Source organism: Lepisosteus platostomus, chromosome 1 (genome assembly GCF_059453375.1).
Source record: "Lepisosteus platostomus isolate fLepPlt1 chromosome 1, fLepPlt1.hap1, whole genome shotgun sequence".
NCBI classification, from domain to species: domain Eukaryota; kingdom Metazoa; phylum Chordata; class Actinopteri; order Semionotiformes; family Lepisosteidae; genus Lepisosteus; species Lepisosteus platostomus.
In genome coordinates, this window is record NC_142611.1 from 11,758,637 (window position 1) to 11,777,289 (window position 18,653).

Consider the following 18,653-nt stretch of genomic DNA (forward strand, 5'->3'; position numbering starts at 1 on the left):
CAAAAATAAACCCCTGTCCTACTGAGTTGCAGCCCGGCTCTCAATCGTTTGGGCTGTAGCTACAACAAGCGAGGTGCTCTGTAGGTTTTTTTTTCTCTCTCTCTCTCTCCGGGTTTTCGCGGCTTGTTTCTCCGGCCAGTGAATCTGCCGCCCCGGAGTGAAATAACGGGCCCCCGGCGCTGCGGTGCAGCAGTCAGAAAACGTCACTCGTCTGGGATATTGCTTTCCCGTTCCGGTTTTTGCAGATTTGCAGGAAAAGGAGGGGAACTTTTTTTTTCCCTCTCTCTCTCTCTCACTCGCTTTCTCGGACTGTTAACCCCCCTGTTCCGGGGAAACTACTTTTGTTGTTGTTGCTGTAAATGTCGTTTTTGGACAGCGGAGGCATCGAGTCCGGGTACATGCTAGAGGGGATATCGTCGTCCTGAATCACACAAGGTAGGCTTTGCGATTCCCAGTCTATTCCCAGTTTTATCCTGGGCAAGCCTCCCCAGTGCACGGCAGCACGCAGGCGCTGGATTAACAACACAGACATCAGACAGACTGGTCCTGCAAGACAGCGAAGAAAAGGGAGGAGAAGACCCCCTTCGTGGACAGGATTTCTCTCCGTGTTCAATAAATCTGAAGACGCACAGGACGGGAAAAAAAAAACGCCTCTGTTATCCGGCCTCTCAGTTTGGGCTTCATGTGATATGTTCCCAGGGGTGTGCTTTGTTCTGATCTCGGGTAAAAGGTAACGTGTGTGTGGTCTTTTTTTTTCCCCTCCTGCTGTTGTTTTTGGCCAGTGACACAGATCAGAAAATAATGTAAAGCAGACCTGTGTGAGACGGAGAGAGAGAGAGGGAGACAGACGAGACAGACGAGGCTCCTGGATGCAGAGCCGAAAGCCTTTTTCCTGGGGGGGGAGGGATAAATACAAACACAAAACTGAATAATATCGTCTGCATGAGGGAGATACCGATAATTAATGGCAGCTACTGTATTCTGTTTATCTGGAAGTAAATACCTTTGTGGGTTTAACCTTTATCTACGAGCCGAACGAATTTGATCGAAAAAAAAACATATTATTTCGCCGTTTCAGGACCAATTTAATCTAATACGATCTGCAAACTATGCCTGCTTGCACGAAGTGATGGATCCACAAGTCCGATAGGAAAAGAATAACCGAATAGAAGTAGCTGCATATCCTCAGCCGACAGCGATGTGTGCTTTTTTTATTTAAAATAATTGTGCCAAGTCTTCGAAATCGCCAGTCTGATTTTGCTGAATTTAACATTTTTTGGTAATGCATCCTCAGTGTACTGCGATATCGTTACAGAGTGCATGGTAATACCTCACAGCGATATACAGTTCGGGGGGCGAGGCTACGTTTGGCAGACGTTACCGTGAATGAACCTCTCTCGGCTGAACTGATTGATAACACGCAGCCCGGAGGTTACGCCGGACTCTGGGGCGCCTCTTGCTCGCCCAGAAACCCGGGGCTCCTGGCCTGACACCACATTCGCATGCTTTTGACTCCATTTGAGAGAAGGGGGCAGACTATGAAGGTGTTGCTCTTGTTGTCACAAAGCAACGCGATGTTTCAGAGACTTGGACTTGATTGCGTTTGCCCCTCATTGGGGGGGGGGGGGGAGTCGTTTTCAAAACTGTTTTATACGTGGAACCAAAAACATACTTTCGACGTATGTGTGCATCTTGTCTTGGACCGGGGGGGTGACTGTAATGTAATTTGGTGGATGTGTAGCTTTTTGAAGTAAATTCACTGTAAATTCTAATCCCGTCGTTTACATAAATGGGCGAATTAAGATGTGAAAGATAAACATGATGTCAAATGGAGATCCTTTCTTTTGTGTTTTTTTTGTATTCATGCTCTTGAGTATAGTAGCTGTTTTCTTTGCGCGGGTTGGAATGTAGAGAAACTAGCATGCAGAAGAGCTCCTGCTTATTCTTACTTCTTACCGCCTATATACCCACGAAGCAGGGTATTTCACCAGTAGAGATTGTGTAGTCCAGTCATTGTTGTAGAGAGGGTTTGTTCTTATCTGTCTAAATAAAGAAAAATATTAGAAATGTTCGGAGGCATACAGAACAGCACTGAAACATGAGAAGCATCAATCCAGTTTTTTGTGGTGAAACACTTTCCCTGATATCCAAGGTGCCCTCAGGGTCTGCCTTTCCTTGAGAGACAGTATCTATTCTGGAGCCCAGGAAGAGGGTATACTGCGTTATTGCTTAATCAGTATATAAACTGGCTAGGAAGTGTCCAGAGGCCCAGTCAGGTCCACTTCCTGTTCAGGTTTGCTCCTCTCCGAGGGGAGGTGGGAGGGACGAGAGATGGTGGATCACGGAGTGTTGGGCCTTTAAGTGATTCATGCCTGTTGGCTGAGGGGATGTGGTTTGTCCTGGTCCTGAGGATTCGGAGGCACTGGAGTCTGTCTGTCAGTGAGCGTGGCGCTCTGAAAGAGTTTACTGTCTACAGTAGTTGAAAGATAAGCAGCCCTACCACATTCGTGTCAAACGGAAATTACTGTTTTTTTTTTAGAATTGAGTGTAAGTATTTTTCTTTGTACTTTTAGTTGTACTTTGTGTTTTTTGATGAGGGAGATTTATCCATTTAATAAAAGGTGGAGCATAATACAAGTGCGCAACAATTGTACAACAGTTTTAAATACAAAGCAAATAAGCCATACAGCAGTGCTGTTGTTTTCCCTGTCACTGGGCAGAGTAGCAGTGTTTTCTTTTGTTTGTGGCTTAATTGCAATACCTGAATTACTGTAAATTGTTGTTTGCTCAAGAAAGCTAAATCCTTGAAGCAGCTGGAACCTTTTACAGGCAATGAACTAAGAAATCTGCAGAGTGCAGGACTAGTGATGAGACCTTTGCGTGTTACTGTTAAATCCGACATATTTCATACTTTTTCTTTCTTGTAAAAAAAAAATGCAAGATGAAAGCTGTAAAGATGAATTTGGAAACCTACAAGAGTAAGCTTTCTTTGGCAAGATATCTCCAGGTGTATTTCAATTTCAGTCACTTTGCATAGACAAATGCTGCAGATATTGAAATATTTCAAATGCTTTTTCTCTCTGGTCAGATTAATTTGTACAAGAGTGTGCGGCTCATGAAGCTCTCATCTTTCAATTGGCTGTGCAGAGGAAGTCTTCATTTCCATCCTCAGAGCTCTGCTACAGTATTGGTGGATACCAGTAGCACTGTCTGGACTGTATAGAATAAGAAAGGGCAGTTTGAACTCAGAACTAGCTATGCATCAAGGAAAGTTAGTTCTGGATAAATCAAATTGCAATTAATCCAGAAGCTTTGTTTCAATGCACTGCCTAACTCTAGGTCTGTCCCTATTCTTGTATATATTAGACCTAAAACATAATTAACTCTTCATAAAAGTCTTAATGAAAGATGAACATAGTCTAATTAATATATAGTTGGATTATGTGATTTACAAAATGTTCTAACAGTAAATGACCTTTGGAACTGGTGGCACCTCCTTCACTTGCAATAACGTACACTGGATGTGTACTGTAACTGTTTATCTGTCACTCGTATCAGCTGTGAGAAATGTGGCCCATTCTTCCTTACAGAACTGCTTGGAGCCTCCATGAACAGCTGAGCATGAACAGTTTACATCAGGTCCTTCTATATCATTTCTGTAGGGTTTAGGCCAGGATTTTGACTTGGTTATTTTTCTTCTTCTTCTGCTGTTGGTGTTATGGATCTGCTTGTATGTTCAGAATTGGTGTCCTGTTGCATGAGCTGATTTCAGCACAGCTGCAGCTGATGAATGGGCAGCCTCACGATCTCCTCCAAAATATGCCGATACAACACAGATTTCATTGTTTGTCAATGATGGCAGGTCATCTGGTCTCGAGGCAGCAAAGCAACCCCAAACCATGCTTGACATGTTGGGGTGAGGTTCTTCTGTTGGAAGACGGCTTCTGATTGTTTTTCAGTCTCGCCAGAAAGTTGTACTTTTGACATAAGTGTCCAGAGTATCTTCCTGCAGTCCTGTGGATTGTCCAGGTGATCAAACCTTTCATGGGTGACATTAGAGAGCAACGATTCCTTCCTGGCTATGCTCCCACGAAACCAGCTCCAGTTCAGGTTTTTTTCTGATGATTGAGGTATGAACGCTGACATCAGCCGCAGAGATTCTTGGGTTTTAGTTTTTGTGACTTCCTGGATGGGTTTTTAGAGTTTCTGTTGGGAAGATCTTAGAAAGACACCCAGTCTTGAATAGAGTTATCATGGTCTTGAATATTTTCCACTTGTAGGCGGGAGGCTCACTTAGCCTGATGGGAGATGCAAGGATCTCACCCCGCTGTTTCTGACAGGGTATTGGATTCAGAAAGAAGGCTGTTTGATAGCTTGTTCCACATTTCTCCCTGGTGTCTGGGTGAAGAAGTGCCTCCTGTTCTAAGTTTTAAATGTATTTGCTCATAGTTTCCCCTTGTATCGTATGGTTTGTTGTCACTGTTTGCTCTGAGGAAATGCACAGGATTGACAAAGTGAGCATAACTCACTGTAACCACTGCGTCTCTAGAGAGACCATAAGAAAAGCTTGTTTAAATAAAAACAAATAAATACTCATACGTATTAAATAAGGAAATTCTCTACAATCGCTTACAGGAAGTTATCTTCAATTTCTTGGCTGTTGTTAATGGCTTCTGTTTGTCTACCTGCAAGCAGTCGCATCTATATAAAGTTTAACTTCCTGTGTATTCTATGAATCTTCTGTAGGTTGTATACAGTAGGTCGAGGCATTGGAACCAATAACCTTTACCCCATTTTTAATGCCTCTCAAGAGTATATAGTAGTGATAAACCCCCTCTTGGCATGACATGATCCTTTTTTCAGTACATTTCGTAAACAAGGATGCACTGTGTTCTGCACTGAATCACGGCAGAAGACAGCTGTTCCTCAGAGTTCGGCCCAGGTCATTTCCAATTTTTAATTCTGAAATGTCTTTGCAGTGAGTCGGCTGTTTGTGAGACCAGTTCAAACCGTGTCAATGGGGGATTAACCTGGTGTGCTATATGAGTAAAAGAACAGTATATCCTGTAAAGCATTGTAGAGAGGCACTGACTTTCACAGGATATCCTCTTGTAACAGAGCATTGTGCAGCTGCAGTGCTTCTGTCAGTTGACTTTTCTGGTAGCAACAGTGAGCTTTTTATTAACTTGAGCTCTGGTGCCTTACGGAGTACCACAAAAGACAATGGAGGAATGTTTGTACGACATTTCTCTTTCATCTGCTTTTCATGCTGCCTGCCAGTTTTCTCATGCGCCTCTCTTATAATGTTTCCTCTGACGTCTTTCCCTTAGAGCTTCATTTACAAGTAGTTGTGTAACTTTATGTACCTGAAACATCTCTTGGATACTGAGTGTCCTTCATTCACAAGAGGGACCAGCTTTGAATTCCATTCAAAGCTGGCAGCTGTATCTGCAGTGCAAGATTTAATGCCAGAGTATTTGCATTGCTAGGTCTGGCCCAAAATTGTGCAGTGCAGATCAGATGTAAAATACAATAAAATGTGAAATCGAGGTCTGTGTTACAAACTGAGAGGACAGAATTCAGGGACTAAAGTGATGTTGCACAAATACTCAGACTCCTAAATCACATTGATAGAACATATGTACAGTGTTTATTGAACATGGAAGTGCAGTGTCCCTGGTTTTGCGGCTTGCTTTCATAAATTCGTCTGCAGTTTCATCTGTTTTCCCTCAGCAACTTTCTCAGTTTTGTTAAGATGGGGGAGGTGCAAACCATGCTGTAGCAAATTCGGGGTAGAGGTTGTCTCGGGGTTGATAACTATCTTGCACAGTCAGCCGTGAAGTGCAGTACTCTCTGTTTCTCTCATGCTGCTGGATTCGCGGGTGCCTCCTAAGTCTTCAGGTCTGCTTGTGTCAGAGAGTCTCTGTGTCTGGTCTGTTACCGAATCTGCCGTCATTTGTTTCTGCTGTCGAGCAGGTATTCTGTCCGGGGCAGTGTAGCATTGTAACGCATCTTCTTCCATGGCTAACATGCCGTGTCCCAGATCTGGCTGCAGGGAAAATGGCACCCTGTACATCGTGTCCTCTTTTTCGAGGATTCTGAAACACGGCTACCTCACGTACGGTCAGACAAAAAAAAAAAAAAGCTCTTATGTTTATCTCCCAGGGAGCTGCCTCTACCAACACCTGCAGCTGTAAGATGCTGGCACAGTTCCCATCACCCCTCACTGCTCATACATGTTGTTTTTTTCGAGTGCGACAATCGTCATTTACTATGATTACCTTTGTTCTCACATCAATAGCAGATCTCTTCTTAGATTCTGTGGCCAGAGGCGAAGGGGATTTTTAACTGGCTGTGGTGAGTGGTGCTCTTTTCATCAAAACCTCAGATTTCCGTTGACCTACCGAAACAGTTCTGGGTTTTTGGTGGATTTGTACAGTGGATTTGTACGTTGAGAGCAGCGCCATTATTTCTCAGACAGGGTAAAAACCCGATATCGTGTACTTTACTGTACCAGAATGACCATGGTCAGTTGTAGTACCGAGATTGCCTGATTTTCCCCATTGCGACAGTGTAGGGTTTGAAACACTTAGAATGGAGATAGTCTTTGAACCCGTCTTGTTCTCCTTGTGCACAAGTGTAGAAGCTTGTGAGGAGTCAGAGGCTGGCCCACAGCGAAGCCCCAGCTTGTCTTCTAACAGATCCCTGATCAGGGGCTCCGACTGGCCTGTCTTTCTGTGTTTGTGACTGTGTTGTATCTCTGCGTTGATTGCTAATCACCCACCTCGTCTCCCTGCCAGTGTCATGAAATTCTGGGGGACAGAGGATCTTACAAGCATCGGGCTAGAGCTTCCCTCCCACTGACTCCTCACAGACCCTTCTCCTGCTCAGCCTGACAGTCGTTCAAATCAAATCAAATCAAATCAAGGTTGATTGATCAAATGCACCACAATACAGCGTGCAGGGGTAGTTGCTGGCAATGAAATGTCTTTTCTGCGAGCTCACAAAAAACAAGAATCACAAAAGTCACAAAATTAAGGTTACGAAAATAAAGTGACAGAAGAACGGATAATATTGTAATAGAAATTGAATAAAACTCAATATGAATGGAGCTGCTGTGTGTCCATGGTGTATGCAATATATACAAGTAGTACAGTTATGCCAAATACAGTGAAAACTATATGTCCATGTAGCCATTACAGGTGACTTGCTATAGGAGCTGCAGGTTGGTTGTTTAGCAGTCTTAATGCCTGAAGGTAGAAGCTGTTCTGTAATCAACTGGACTTGGACCGAATGCTTCAGTACTGTTTACCGGACGGTAGGAGGGAAAACAGTTTGTGACTGGGATGACTGGGGTCCTTGAGAATGGACCTGGCTTTCTTAAGACATCTAGCTGAGTAGATCTCCTGGATGTTTGGTAGTTCGCAGCCGAGCTGACATGATTGATTCTGACATGATTCAGAGCACTCCGTGGTTTTACTTAGCGTTTTTATTCTTCTACCTTCTCGTCTGTCCCATCCTTACAGCGATGAACTAGGTGAAACTTTGCTGATACCTGGCACTGGTCTTTATTTGATATCCTTGAGGTGCAGTATTGATGGGTCTTTCTTTCAGCTTTTGGTGCTTCAAACCAAAATCCTATGGGAGTCTTCACTGTGTAAACACCCCGATGTCTGCTTGCTCTTCATTCATGTAATCGGAAACAGGTTTATGAGAAGACATTTCATTTTAGATTAAACATGATTGCTGGTCAGTCAACCTTAAAATACCAGTGGAAACTTAATTACAACCCCCCCCCCCTCCACGTTTGTTAATAATGATCCTTATTGCTGATAAGGCAACAGGTAAGGATTCTAATCTGCACCCGGCCATCTTGTCCTGAGAAAGGCTTACTTTGAGTATTATTGCAGTATACAGTCTGTTTAAAAGGTTCACTTTTCATGCCTCCTTTTGGATTTGAGTTAGGTTGTGCATCTTCTTGTAGGCATCCCTTACAGATCTAGCCTGACTCTGTTTTTTCGGTTTTCCGATCTTTCTAGGTCATGGATTTCCCAGGGCACTTTGACCAGATCTTCCAGCAGCTGAACTACCAGCGCCTGCACGGGCAGCTGTGCGACTGTGTGATCGTGGTGGGCAGCCGGCACTTCAAGGCCCACCGCTCGGTCCTGGCGGCCTGCAGCACCCACTTCCGGGCCCTGTTCACGGTGGCGGAGGGCGACTCCAGCATGAACATGATCCAGCTGGACAGCGAGGTGGTGACGGCCGAGGCCTTCGCCGCGCTGGTCGACATGATGTACACCTCCACCCTCATGCTGGGCGAGAGCAACGTCATGGACGTCCTGCTGGCCGCCTCTCACCTGCACCTCAACGCCGTGGTCAAGGCCTGCAAGCACTACCTGACCACGCGCACGCTGCCCATGTCTCCCCCCGGAGAGAGGCCCCCGCCGGAGCAGCAGCAGCAGCCCGCCAGCTCGCGGCTCCAGCGCTCCTTCCTCCTGCAGCAGCTGGGGCTGAGCCTGGTGAGCTCGGCCCTGAGCGGCGGCGGCGGCGGCGGCGGCGGCGAGGAGGGTACCCCGGCTCGGGGCGGCGGCGGCGTGGTGGAGCAGCGGGCCTCCTTCCCCATCCGCCGCTTCCACAAGCGCAAGCCCTCCGCCGCCCCCGAGGACAGGCCCAGGCAGCGGCTCCGGCCCACTGCCGGGCCCGAGGAGTCGCTGGTGATCTCCGAGTCCGGGGGCCGCGAGTTCTTCTCCCCGGACTCCATCAAGCTGGGCGAGGGGACCAAGCCGGACGGGGGCCTGGGCGGCGGCGGGGGGGGGGTGGCGGCGGCGGTCGACGACGGCGCCGGGATCTCGGAGGCGCCGTACGGGGGGCCGCAGGAGGACGCGCAGATGCCCAGCCAGTCGGACAGCGGCAGGGCCGGCTCGGGCCCGAGGCCTCAGCCGCAGGCCGGGCAGGGAGCCGGGGACGACTTCCGGGACCCCCAGCAGGAGCTGCCGGGGGACGGCGGGAAGGAGAAGGAGGCGGAGGAGGAGGAGCACATGCGGGTGGTGGTGAAGAGCGAGCCCCTGAGCTCCCCCGAGCCCCAGGACGAAACCAGTGACGTCACCTCGCAGGCGGAGGGGAGCGACCAAGTGGAGCCGGGGGCGGACAAGATCGAGCTGAGCCCGGAGAGCAGTGACCGGAGCTTCTCCGACCCCCAGTCCAGCACCGACAGGGTCGGGGACATGCACCTGCTGGAGGGGGCTCGAGGGGGCGCCAGCGGCGGAGGGGGCGGGGGGGGGAGCGGCCCAACCAGTAACGACAACCTGGACACCAAGCAGGCCTTCAGCATCTCCAGCTTCCTCACCAAGGGATACGCGGGGCCCGGCCAGGGCTCTGCTTCCTTGACGGACGACAACCTCCCCAACACTACGAGCGCGGAGTGCCGCATAGAGGGGGAGGCCACCTACCTGCTGAGCCCGGAGCCCATCAACGGGGGCTCCTCCTCGGGGGGCTCCCTGCTACATCACCACCCCGCATCGTCGTCCCACCACCACCACCACCACCACCTCTCGGGGGAGGTGAACCCGTTCGGCGAGTCGGACGGCCACTTCCTGCGGCCCATGCAGGAAGGCCTGGGCTACAGGGGTGGCGAGCAGTTCGCCCTGGACTTCCAGCGGTCCAGCCTGGGCCTGCACTCCTTCTGCCGCTCGGGCCGGGGGGGCGGCGCCTCGGCCAACCTGGGCTTCCCGGGCTACCGCCGCATCGCGCCCAAGATGTCCCCGGCCGTGGGGGGCTCGCTGCGGATGGAGGGGACCCAGCTGCAGGACGCCTCTTCCTCCTCGGCGGGGGGCCCCCACCTGCTCCTGAATGGGGCGGCCGGAGGGGGTTCCGGGTACGAGGGGGGCCCCCACGGGGCCGCGGTGGGGGGGGCGGGGGCGGCGGCGCCCCCCCAGCTGACCCGCGCCTCGGCCGACGTGCTCTCCAAGTGCAAAAAGGCGCTGTCCGAGCACAACGTGCTGGTCGTGGAAGGGGCGCGCAAGTACGCCTGCAAGATCTGCTGCAAGACCTTCCTGACCCTGACGGACTGCAAGAAGCACATCCGCGTGCACACGGGCGAGAAGCCCTACGCGTGCCTCAAGTGCGGCAAGAGATTCAGCCAATCCAGTCACCTGTACAAGCACTCCAAGACCACCTGCCTGCGCTGGCAGAATAGCAACCTGCCCAACACCCTGCTCTAACGCCGCTCGCAGAGACCGGAGACCCACACACACACAGATACGCTCTCCCCCCTTTTTTGTGGGTACCATGTGCGAGGAGGTTCTAGGCAACAGTACTCCCCCACCCCATCCTGAAAACAGCCCCGGATTGCAAGGTTAAAGAGCAGTCACACGGAAACGAAGTGCTTGTCAGAGCCAAGGGTGGACAGAGCAGGTCATGCCGCGTTGGGCATCAGATTATATGGGGAAAAAACGAAACACAATAATCCAGACAGGGTCGCGCACTCTTTTCGGGTGGCTCCAAGAGGGGTGTGTGACAAAATGTCTACACAGAAGATTCAGCTCATCGAGTTGTGGCACCGCATTGCAAACGTTTTCATTTTTATTTATAGCCTATCTTAACTAGATCAGCGGAAGGACCAAATGTCCCGACTTCACACGTTTGGGTCTCTCAGCCTTCGTCAAAAACAAACATGTCATATTTCCCCTCCTCGTTCACCACTGCTCTGGCACCATACATACTCCCTAGCGTACAGCTAAAAACATTTATGCACTTCGTCTGCAAAATCACTTGGTGTTATGAGGTTCATTGCCTGTAATTACCTTGTGTTCTGACTGTTCTGATAGTAGAGGTCTTACTGTGAGGTGTTATTGAAAGTTGCCTCATTTGCTGGTTTGATAACACTATATACAGCAAAATATCACTTTCAAGAGGTGGGCAAGTTTAGAGGAAGATGAAAATGGTGCAGGGTGCCAGTGAAACGTAGTGTCAGTTCCTGTGTGAAACTGGTTGGGCCTTGTTTTCGAAGGTACGGCAGGAAACCGGTATTTGATCCATCAGATTTCATTCACAAGGAGGAGTCAGGAAGAGACTGTCAGGAGACGGCTTCTGATTTTATTTTCTAGTGCATTAGCGAAGGATTTTCAGTGATGCAGTCAAGTAAAGATCTGTAGAGGCAACCTGAATATGCAGGTTTGTCTGAAGACTAGTTTTCCTTCTTCCTTCATATTCTCCATGTGACGTCAGACTGTTGTTCTCCTGGTTTAAGTGCTGATTGGCGTGGTGGCATTCGAACTCTGAGAAAGTCTTTCTGAATAATGGTCTCTTGCAGCCCCTTTTTTTTTTTTACTTTTCTTTTGCCTGTTTCTGAAATCAGTCGCTGATTAACGGGCAGGATCGAGGCCTCGTGAGGCAGTGTAGGCCGTAACGTCTGCGGTGCGGCGCACATTGAGGCGTGGACAAGATTACCAGCGAGGAATTGCAAGATTTTTTTTCACACGTATCCTGAAGGAGCCGCAAAAGGAGATTGCAGTAGGTCAGATCCTAGTCAAAGGGAAAACCAGACCGGCTAGCGCTGAAGATTTAAATGTGAAAAAACATTCAGTTTTAGATCACCAGCACAGACAGGTACAGGTATGTGTGGTGACCGGTTTCTTTTTAACTCTGCATGCAGCTTCCTGGCATACCTGTGGTGAGCTCTGCCAGCGAGACAGCTGTTTTGCTAATATTAAGCTTCAGAGTAAAACTCGGGAGCAGAGCAGAGAAAAGTGGCTTCACAGGGTAAGCAGGTGTCAGAGGATATCTGTCTTCCCAAGGGACCAGAGAAGCTCCTCTGTGGAAGCAACAGCTCTGATTAATGGAAAAAAAGTAATATATGAAGCAGAGAAAAAAATGTATAGGATTGTTGTAATAGAATGTAAAATGAATTATCTTTATTAACGTGTGTTTCAGCCTAGCCTGTAGATGGAGCATCAGTGTGATTGGAGGAGATAAACCCTTCTTTTGAACTTCCCATGTTAATTGCAGGACTTGTGTCCCCAGTAACCACAGCACTAGTGGAGGAGGGTGGTGTAGTCTTATCCAGGGTTTTAATTAAGGAATTATTTCATTGTTTATCACAAATATCCCTTTTAAAATATTCCTCTGTGTTTTATGTAGCTTTTATGCATTTATGTAGCATATTTTAACACATTTGTTATAAGGGCCAAATTTGCTGTGATGCATTATCATTCTGAACTGGTTCCTGTAAGGGAGAGAGGACACAACTGCGCAGTACAGAGGGAGACAGTAAGATGTCATTGAGTGAGAGAAGGCAAGTAGCCAGATGTCAGATTGTGCTGAACTGTAACACCATCACCTACAGTAGTCACGTCACCACCCAATGAGTTCTTTTTACACTTGCACAAAGGCAAGCTCCGTACCATTTTCATTGAGAAATGTGTTTTAATGAGTTTCCTGTTGTTTTTTTTTAAAAAAAAAACACTTTTTAAACAGGCCAAGAACTAAAACATCACAGGTCGATTCTGCCTAAATTCCGTCTTCTCCAGTCTGCCTCTGCTGAGTGTAGTTAAGTTGCCTCTGACTCTGAAGGTGCCAGCCGCCACTGCAAGCCACTGACAATATATTTCAGCACGGTTTGTGCTTCACTAGCCCAAAAGGACGTTGTCGGAAACCCAAATTCTGCTTTATTTGCGGAACTTTTAAATTTAAAGAACAATTTTGGATGTAAAGAGAGACTTTTTTTATATACAACTGAAGATTTCAGAACTATCCATCCCGTTGAGGTCCGTTTTTGTTTGAATACAAAGAATATTCATTAACGTTCGTTGTTTTTGTTTTTATATGTAAATGTCTTGCAGCAAAAAACGAAAGGATAAGAACGTGTTGGTTTCTGTCCCTTTTTTTTTCGGTTTGTGTGTGCCCCATAAAGAAGCGCCTTTCCCCTCCTCGTTCTGTAAGAAGAAGTTTTACAGGAAGCCCTGTACCCAGATTTGCACAGCAGTCTGTCTCGGGGAAGGAAGATATCCCCGGTGTGGGCCTGAGATTCACATAGGAACAGTCTCCCTCCAGTCGCACAGAATTGTTCCCCCCCCCCAAGCCAGACGTTTGAGAAACGGAACCGCACAGAAAACAGGGTATTTGACGATGGATTGCTTCGCGGCGAGCAGATGCCGTCGCGCTAAAAAGAAAAGGAAGAAAAAAATATTACAAAGCGAACTTCGGATTTTTTACATTTGTCTTCGATGGAAACCCCCCCAGCTTCCTGTCCTAAGGACCTTCAGAGGGAACTGATTTAAGATCTCGCAGGAGGTAAAGGTTCGGGAGCAACAGAGGTGTTAATATGTAAATAGTGCACATTTACATAGTCTGGGTTATAGTTTTGTTCTCTGATGAAATATATATTATATTTGGACTAGTGAAGTTTCTGTGTATGTGCTTTTTGTAGCAGTACTTCAGCTGTATTGTATATCTTCACAAGAATTTCTTTTCCCCTGGGGCAGGGATTTCTCAGTCTGTAATTGGGGGATACCGTTTCAGGAGATCATTCTGCACAAGAAACCCCCCCTTCCCCCAATTTAAAACCTTAAATCAAATTATAATGCTGTGGTCTGCTATAAAATATTAAAGGCAGAACTGCAGGTCAGCAGATCCACTAAGAGTGTATTGACTTATACTACTAGGCTTTTGGGGGGAAGGTTGAAGTATCCATGCGTTTCTGGGGAACCCCTCGAACAGTCTCCAGCCCATTGCCATAGGAGACAGGGCGCAAAGACTCCAAGACACTACGTTCAAGGTCAAGAAAAATTGTGGTACAAGGCGCAGCAATCTTAAGATAGCCCATCACTGGCTGTATTTTGAACTGCTTGCCTTATCCCTACTCACAGGACGTATTAATAAGACTAGCTCATGTTGAATAAGGGAAATGCTGTGTGTAAATTTGGAAATTGTCATGAATATGGACTGACTTTATGGGCATTCAATGGAAACGTATTCGAAAACCCTTGCATTTGTGTAAATACAAGCACATGGGAATCATTTACACTTATTTTTAAAGTGTTGTTTGTTTCCCGTCAATCATTTAGAGAAGAGGCATTGAATTCAAAGATTTACCTCTACATTGCAGTTTTGGGGAGAGGGATAGAGATTGTCCCTTCATGCATACCCAGCTGTCTTCTCTAGGGCTGAGTTTAAATTCAAGTCATCCGAACTTAACAAACGGAAAAGATCTTCGGGGGGGGCAGTTCTCAGTGCTCTTCCTCTAGATGTGTTACACTACTGCTAACCAGCCCTCAGAAGAGTAAGCAGGGGTTATTACCAAGGATGTTTCTGTTGAGTGTTTCCAAAACGTCTGGTCCAGCGAAGCACTGTTAGCCTTTGTTTTGTGTGCACTTTTCCATCAACAGATGGACAGTCTACTGTGTCTTCATTCCTGCAAGGTGAAGTTCTTAATATCACCGTCGATGTCATCACCGTTGCTACACCCCCAAAGCAATCGTGTCCGTTCTCTGCTCAGTGGAATTGACAGAAACGGATATGCGCTTGGACAGGCTTGTAAACAGGGAGGTAACTGGAGAGAAAGTGGTAGAAATCTGAACAGCCGGGGTGCTTCAGATTCAACAGCGTGCTCTGATCTGTGCAGTAGGAAGGAATTCCAGACCAAATATCACCTCGTTCATGGTTGTGCTTGAGACAGGGGCTTCACGCTCAGTCCCTGGAAGGGCAGGTGTCTTGTGGTTTTTATTTTTTCCCCGAGCTGAGTTACATAGCTGGTATAATTATGTCATTACCCTCAGACCTGTAGTACTTACATCCACGAATGTAAGAATGATCAATCGTGAAAAACCTTCAGAAAAATCCTGTAAGTAATTTAATTAGTGAAATAAATAACCTATTAATAATTTCATGGACTGCTCAGGTTGGAATAAAAACCAAAAGGCACTAGCACAGGGAGTCCCAACTTGGGTTCTGGAAATCACCTATCCAGCAGAATCTGCAGGTTTCTTTTTAAATCGCCTATTTCCAAAGATACCGAACACTTCCTCTGTTTTCAATTAAACAGTCATTTCTAAAATTAAAGACTTTATAGACTAGGGCTAAAATCTAAGTATGTTTAGCCATCATGGACGAGAGGTCTCTTAATTGATCAGGTTATTTGATCCATTAGTAGTATTTATGTGTTGCCAGTCTTTACTAATAGGTAAGACAGAGAAGACTGACTGGATAGCGGCTCTCCAGGACCAGAGAGTGACCTGAAATAGACCTTCTCTGGGAATTGAGAATCAACCCCTGCTCTGCTCTTAAGATAAGGAAAGAAAATTCTATTACAAAAATGTAGTTATTTCTGTAATGTGCTGTTCTGCAATGTCAATAGATCTTTCGATAAGATGTCCATAGGGGCCGCTCCTTTTCACCAAACAGTGATCCTTAAAACATGTCTAGCAAATTCTTGGTTTCTACAAAGAAGTACTTTTTAAAAATAAATACAGGCTGTGGAATGGCAACTACTGTATGTTCATGGGCACTTAGCAGTTTTTATTTCCCAGCAGGGATGAAATTCTGAATCACAAAATTCTAACTTAGCCTGGTTAAAAAGACTGAAAGTTTGTTTTTGGCAGCTTTTTAGACTTGCTAACCCATATCCAGAGGATGGGCGCCTGTATTCTCTGTCTCTGTGGGAGAGATGGATGGTCCAGACTGGAGGTGGCTGCTCAGAGATTCTCTCGTTTATGCACCCTTAGTAACTAGAGCACTTTGCCATTGGAGTTGGTTATAAGAAATGAAACGGAAGCTCTGTAAAAGTGTAGCTTTAAAACAAATCTTTTTCACATAGCCTGGTTACTTAATTGCAGATTTAAAAAAATATAATTGGATTGTTTACTTAAGCAGTATATTTGGACTTAGTGGTCCAATGATTTAAAGAGAAAATAATTTATTACCAGAGGTTATTTGTAGTTCTCAACTCCCTATGCTGAGAAGGACGTCTCTGAACTGTGCTGCGTCCAGCTATTAAATAAGTGATCATTAATGGATTTTTAACATAGATTAGTCTGATATATGCCTGTAAGGAACTAACTGCTTGTCTCCGTCTTGCTGAATGGTAACATTCTGTATGCAGGATAATTAGATTTATTTGTGGCAGTATGGAAATAAAAAAAACAAAATCAGCTGAAGCACAAGACCAATTTAAAGACTCAGGTTAAATTAATTTGGTGGCAATATTGGTAATGATATTTTCCATTCCTGTAAACGGGAGTAAGGATCTCTACGCAACAACAAAATGTGAAGTGAACACACCTTATATACAGCCAGGGTAAAGTTCTTTTCAGCAGTGAGGTAATCTGTGTTCCTTCTTCGGGCAATTATTGAGAGAGTTGCTCCATGTTAATGCAACATTTTAAAGGCTTCGTGACTGGTGCTGATGTCACTAATGGTTAAAGTGGTCACTAGCTGGAGACAAAAAAGATATTACAGTGCATTTTCATATGCAGCCTATCATATGTCATTAAACCTTTATGATGAATACTAGGAGTGCATGTTATTGTAGTTTTAAAATGTAATTGACTTTTACACAAGGTGTACTGAGCATCAAAAGAAACCTATCACTCTATAAATGCATAGTTTTGGAAAAATAAAAGCCGTGGGCTGATATTGGTTCAACCATTTGCCACGTGATCATTCATGAACGACTGTGCAATATTCAGATGACTTGTAACTGTTTCACGAGAACTAAATGAGAGAATTGATTTGGCACAGGTGATGAGATGATTTAACCTCTTGAGTCGCAACTGGTGAGTGTCAAGACAGAATAAATCAGAAAAGGAACCAATAATAAAACAAACATTCCTTTATGCCATGGGTTTGTTGAAATAGTACCTCATATAGCATTGTTTAGGCTTTGACTAAAGGCTTTTTTTCCTGAGCCCCTATGGACGCGAGTGAGTGTGGAGAGGACATGCTGAAAGATTTGCACAACTTTGCATCTTTGTGGATTTCCAAGTGTGAAGGTCTGGACAGGAGTTGTTTAGGCACTAGAGCATCTAACTACCTGGCACAATATTGATCAGAGCCCTGGGACCTGAACTTGCTTCTCCTCCTGCATGGTCATGCTGACATGACAGCATTCCAGAAGGATAATGCACATCTTCAAGCTGGTCATGTAAGCATGACTTTGAAAGAGGAGATTGTGACCGGCATACAGCGCCAGCCCTACCTGCCAGACTTGAACCTCATTGAACAGGTGCGCGGTGATTTGAGATGATGTGGGGCATCTAGGGCTCAGAGACCAGCTCTCCAATCTGTTATGAGAGGAATGAGGCAGGATTACACATGACAGTATCCACAACGACTTGCAAGGCATTGGTTACAGATGTACATCTTTTATTGTTTCCGATGGTCTACTAGCTTGCGAGTTTCAGTTTCAGCCCCCAGTAGGCGATAAGCATAATTAATTTATCTAGGTTGTGTCTCTTCATTAAAGTTCAGTGCACCTGCTACAAAAATTACTTTGTGATTAAGTTATGTTTCTTTTGATGCACAGTTGTTTACTCAATATTGTAAAATGCAGCCTGCTCAAATTTGAGTCCGCACTTTTATTCCAGACCTATGAGAAGTTACTTGAACAGCATGACTGCACAATGTGAACCTCCTGCCACACAAACTGAACAGCCCCATGTTTTAGGAGATCGGAGGCAGCAGAATTGTTTTTTATTTTCTGAGGGTAGCCAGGTTGGTGTAAATCACCATACCTCCCGAGTTTAAAGTATTCAGGATGCTGAGGACCTTAGGTCAAATTCTGTGTGAAACAAAAGGGTTATCTAACCACTGAAAGACTACATTCAGGACACAACTGCCTGGTATTTGCAAGCACACAAATTGCTTCCAATCCAAGTCCACCGTTGAAGCTTCTGGGTCTAAAACTTCATTCTATTTGTCCAGGTGGAAAATGTGTGAAAAGGTGACTCAATAGGCAGAGTTGAGGCCAGAGCTTGCCCTTCTCCTTCAATCTGATAAATCAGACTTTTTTTAAATAAGAATTTGAATTTTGTATGCACATGTGTACAGGCTCCTGGACGTAAATCTATGTGAATGTGTGAAAGTGCACTGTAAAAATGATATATTTATACAACCTTAACGTAATAAATCCAACTGCAATTGTTTATAAAAAAAACTGAAACCTTAAAAAAAGTTATTGCCTTACAACTCTGGATTCTAAAGCCAGAGCTAAGAAATATGCCAAAAGCAAAGAAAATATACTGTACTTACACTATGTGTAGTGTAACTCTTAGAGAATGAAACTGTGTTTACTACTTTGTAGAAAAGAAAAATATGTATTACATTTCACTTGTTGTATAAGCTGGAATAAAGCTTAAAAGAACCAGGCGTGGTTGGTATTGTCTGTTTCTCCTAAACCTGACAACAAATTCTGTAATTGAATTTTTCAAAAATTACATAATAGAGGTCTTTAATGGCTGAAAGTGTTTTTTGGCTTTATAGACAGCATTTTGAAGCAAAAGACAGAATAAGACTTCCCTCTCTACTGTACCTACAGTAAGTGCTTTTCTTTCAGCTGTACATTAGGCTTTTACTCTGTACTGCAGTATTGAGTTAAAGCTGAATGAAGACACCAATGAATCACTCAATCAACTAAGCATTGCTTTATGAAGGAACAAGTA

The 18,653-nt window shown here is 45.6% G+C and overlaps 1 protein-coding gene across 2 annotated transcripts; it reads left to right on the top strand.

Moving 5' to 3' along the window:
* The first annotated feature begins 1 nt into the window (after position 1).
* Positions 2-18,360, top strand: zbtb5 (zinc finger and BTB domain containing 5). 2 transcript variants are annotated; one of them, XM_088624278.1, is made up of 2 exons: positions 2-435; positions 8,040-18,360. In XM_088624278.1, exon 2 carries the CDS (start codon positions 8,043-8,045, stop codon positions 10,218-10,220), a length of 2,178 nt encoding a protein of 725 aa, XP_088480404.1. In that variant the 5' UTR covers positions 2-435; positions 8,040-8,042; the 3' UTR covers positions 10,221-18,360. The 2 variants fall into 2 exon arrangements, with proteins under 2 accessions (XP_088480404.1, XP_088480414.1); XM_088624288.1 differs by lacking the exon at positions 2-435 and adding an exon at positions 464-730.
* Positions 18,361-18,653: the final 293 nt, after the last annotated feature.

What these genes read in the sequence shown, in the direction of transcription:
- zbtb5 (XM_088624278.1), top strand. Translation starts at nt 8,043, where the DNA reads ATGGATTTCCCAGGGCACTTTGACCAGATCTTCCAGCAGCTGAACTAC.